Source organism: Procambarus clarkii, chromosome 1, assembly GCF_040958095.1.
Source record: "Procambarus clarkii isolate CNS0578487 chromosome 1, FALCON_Pclarkii_2.0, whole genome shotgun sequence".
In the NCBI taxonomy this organism is placed as follows: domain Eukaryota; kingdom Metazoa; phylum Arthropoda; class Malacostraca; order Decapoda; family Cambaridae; genus Procambarus; species Procambarus clarkii.
Window position 1 is genome coordinate 30,760,992 of NC_091150.1, and position 2,891 is coordinate 30,763,882.

General features: G+C 53.5%; 1 protein-coding gene across 1 annotated transcript; it reads right to left on the bottom strand.

Annotated features, from left to right (window-relative positions):
- Nucleotides 1-432: 432 nt before the first annotated feature.
- LOC138362917 (antifreeze protein Maxi-like) lies at nucleotides 433-1,428 on the bottom strand. The gene has a single exon (XM_069321497.1). It carries the CDS (start codon nucleotides 1,426-1,428, stop codon nucleotides 433-435), a length of 996 nt encoding a protein of 331 aa, XP_069177598.1.
- Nucleotides 1,429-2,891: the final 1,463 nt, after the last annotated feature.

Here is a 2,891-nt window from a genome sequence, read left to right on the forward strand (position 1 = left end):
TGTCTGGTTCCACCAGGTCGTATAATTTACGCATTATCTTGACCCAAAGAATAAAAATAAGTCTTGTTTTCGTGATCATTTGCATAGTTGGCTTTTCACCCGTGCTGCCTCCATGGCGTATTCAACCCGTGCCAGAAACTCTCCTTCACTGCCTTCTAAATTCCTCCGGGATTTTGTATGTGGTAATCATGTCTCCCCCCTGACTTTTCAATCTTCAAATGTCGTGGGGTTTAATTCATTTATTATTTGCTAATATATCTCAAGCTCAGGATTCTGGGAACATAGCCGGGTTAGCTGGACATTCTCAACCCAGGTTGCGTGTTTCAGGCGATAAGGACCCCTATACAGGTGCTGCATATCACAGGGTTGGTCTGACATGTGTGGTGTGTCGTTCCTGGTCATCTATACAACACAGATGAAATCAGTTTGGGCTTATTCGGCGCTAAGTTGATGCACGTATACAAAATTATGTATGCTATCAGCAGCACGAGTTACAGCAGCACGAGTTACAGCAGCACGTGTTACAGCGGGACGAGTTACAGCGGCACGTGTTATAGCAGCACGTGTTACAGCAGCACGAGTTACAGCAGCACGAGTTACAGCAGCACGTGTTACATCAGCACGAGTCACAGCAGCACGTGTTACAGCAGCACGTGTTACATCAGCACGAGTTACAGCAGCACGTGTTACAGCAGCACGAGTTACAGCAGCACGTGTTACATCAGCACGAGTTACAGCAGCACGTGTTACAGCAGCACGTGTTACAGCAGCACGAGTTACAGCAGCACGTGTTACATCAGCACGTGTTACAGCAGCACGAGTTACAGCAGCACGTGTTACATCAGCACGAGTTACAGCAGCACGTGTTACAGCAGCACGAGTTACAGCAGCACGTGTTATAGCAGCACGTGTTACAGCAGCACGAGTTACAGCAGCACGTGTTATAGCAGCACGAGTTACAGCAGCACGTGTTATAGCAGCACGTGTTACAGCAGCACGAGTTACAGCAGCACGAGTTACAGCAGCACGAGTTACAGCAGCACGAGTTACAGCAGCACGAGTTACAGCAGCACGTGTTACATCAGCACGTGTTATAGCAGCACGAGTTACAGCAGCACGTGTTACATCAGCACGTGTTATAGCAGCACGAGTTACAGCAGCACGAGTTACAGCAGCACGAGTTACAGCAGCACGTGTTACATCAGCACGTGTTATAGCAGCACGAGTTACAGCAGCACGTGTTATAGCAGCACGTGTTACATCAGCACGAGTTACAGCAGCACGAGTTACAGCAGCACGAGTTACAGCAGCACGAGTTACAGCAGCACGAGTTACAGCTGCACGAGTTACAGCAGCACGAGTTACAGCAGCACGTGTTAGAGCGGCACGAGTTACAGCCACTTCACCTGAAGAGAGGAAAGACGACATTGGTTCGCTTAGTCTGTGGAAGAGATTCCTGCCCCATGAATGGAAATCAATTGACGTTTTGAGAAGCGGGGACCCAAGAGCTGTAGTCCAGCGCCTGCAAATATAAATCTCGCGTCATTTACCCATCCATTACCCACCCCCACACATCCACTTCACTCATCCAGCAGCCAATCCATTCACATTCCCTGACCCGTCCACCCATCCACACACTCACCCGTGTGGGGATGGCCTGCTGTTGGAGGGAGCGACCATGAGCCGAGCTAAGGTGCCCTAAGGTGGTCTAAGGGGGTCCTAAGGTGCCCTTTAGGGGCCCCCAGAAGAGCACACATGTGTTTACACCTGTGTGGGAGCCCCACACCAGCCTGGGGGCTCCTTGGCACGTCTGTCACACTGCCAATTCGGCTGAGTCCTGATGCTTCCTTGTTCAGGGTGCACTCCTGGGGTGTAGAGTGCACTCCTGGGGTGTAGAGTGCACTCCTTGGGTATAGAGTGCACTCCTCGGGTGTAGAGTGCACTCCTGGGGTGTAGAGTGCCCTCCTAGGGGTGTAGAGTGCACTCCTGGGGTGTAGAGTGCACTCCTGGGGTGTAGAGTGCACTCCTGGGGTATAGAGAGCACTCCTAGGGTGTAGAGCGCACTCCTGGGGTGTAGAGTGCACTCCTCGGGTGTAGAGTGACCACCTGGGGTGTACAGTGCACTCCTGGGGTGTAGAGTGCACTCCTGGGGTATAGAGTGCACTCCTCGGGTGTAGAGTGCACTCCTGGGGTGTAGAGTGCCCTCCTGGGGTGTAGAGAGTCCACCTAGGGTGTAGAGTACACTCCTGGGGTGTAGAGTGCCCTCCTGGGGTGTAGAGAGTCCACCTAGGGTGTAGAGTACACTCCTGTTGTGTAGAGTGCCCTCCTGGGGTGTAGAGAGTCCACCTAGGGTGTAGAGTGCACTCCTCGGGTGTAGAGCGCACTCCTGGGGTGTAGAGTGCACTCCTCGGGTGTAGAGTGACCACCTGGGGTGTACAGTGCACTCCTGGGGTGTAGAGTGCACTCCTGGGGTATAGAGTGCACTCCTCGGGTGTAGAGTGCACTCCTGGGGTGTAGAGTGCCCTCCTGGGGCGTAGAGAGTCCACCTAGGGTGTAGAGTGCACTCCTGGGGTGTAGAGTGCACTCCTGGGGTGTAGAGTGCCCTCCTGGGGTGTAGAGAGTCCACCTAGGGTGTAGAGTACACTCCTGGGGTGTAGAGTACACTCCTGGGGTGTAGAGTGCCCTCCTGGGGTGTAGAGAGTCCACCTAGGGTGTAGAGTACACTCCTGGGGTGTAGAGTGCACTCCTGGGATGTAGAGAGTCCACCTAGGGTGTAGAGTGCACTCCTGGGGTGTAGAGTACACTCCTGGGGTGTAGAGTGCCCTCCTGGGGTGTAGAGAGTCCACCTAGGGTGTAGAGTACACTCCTGGGGTGTAGAGTGCACTCCTGGG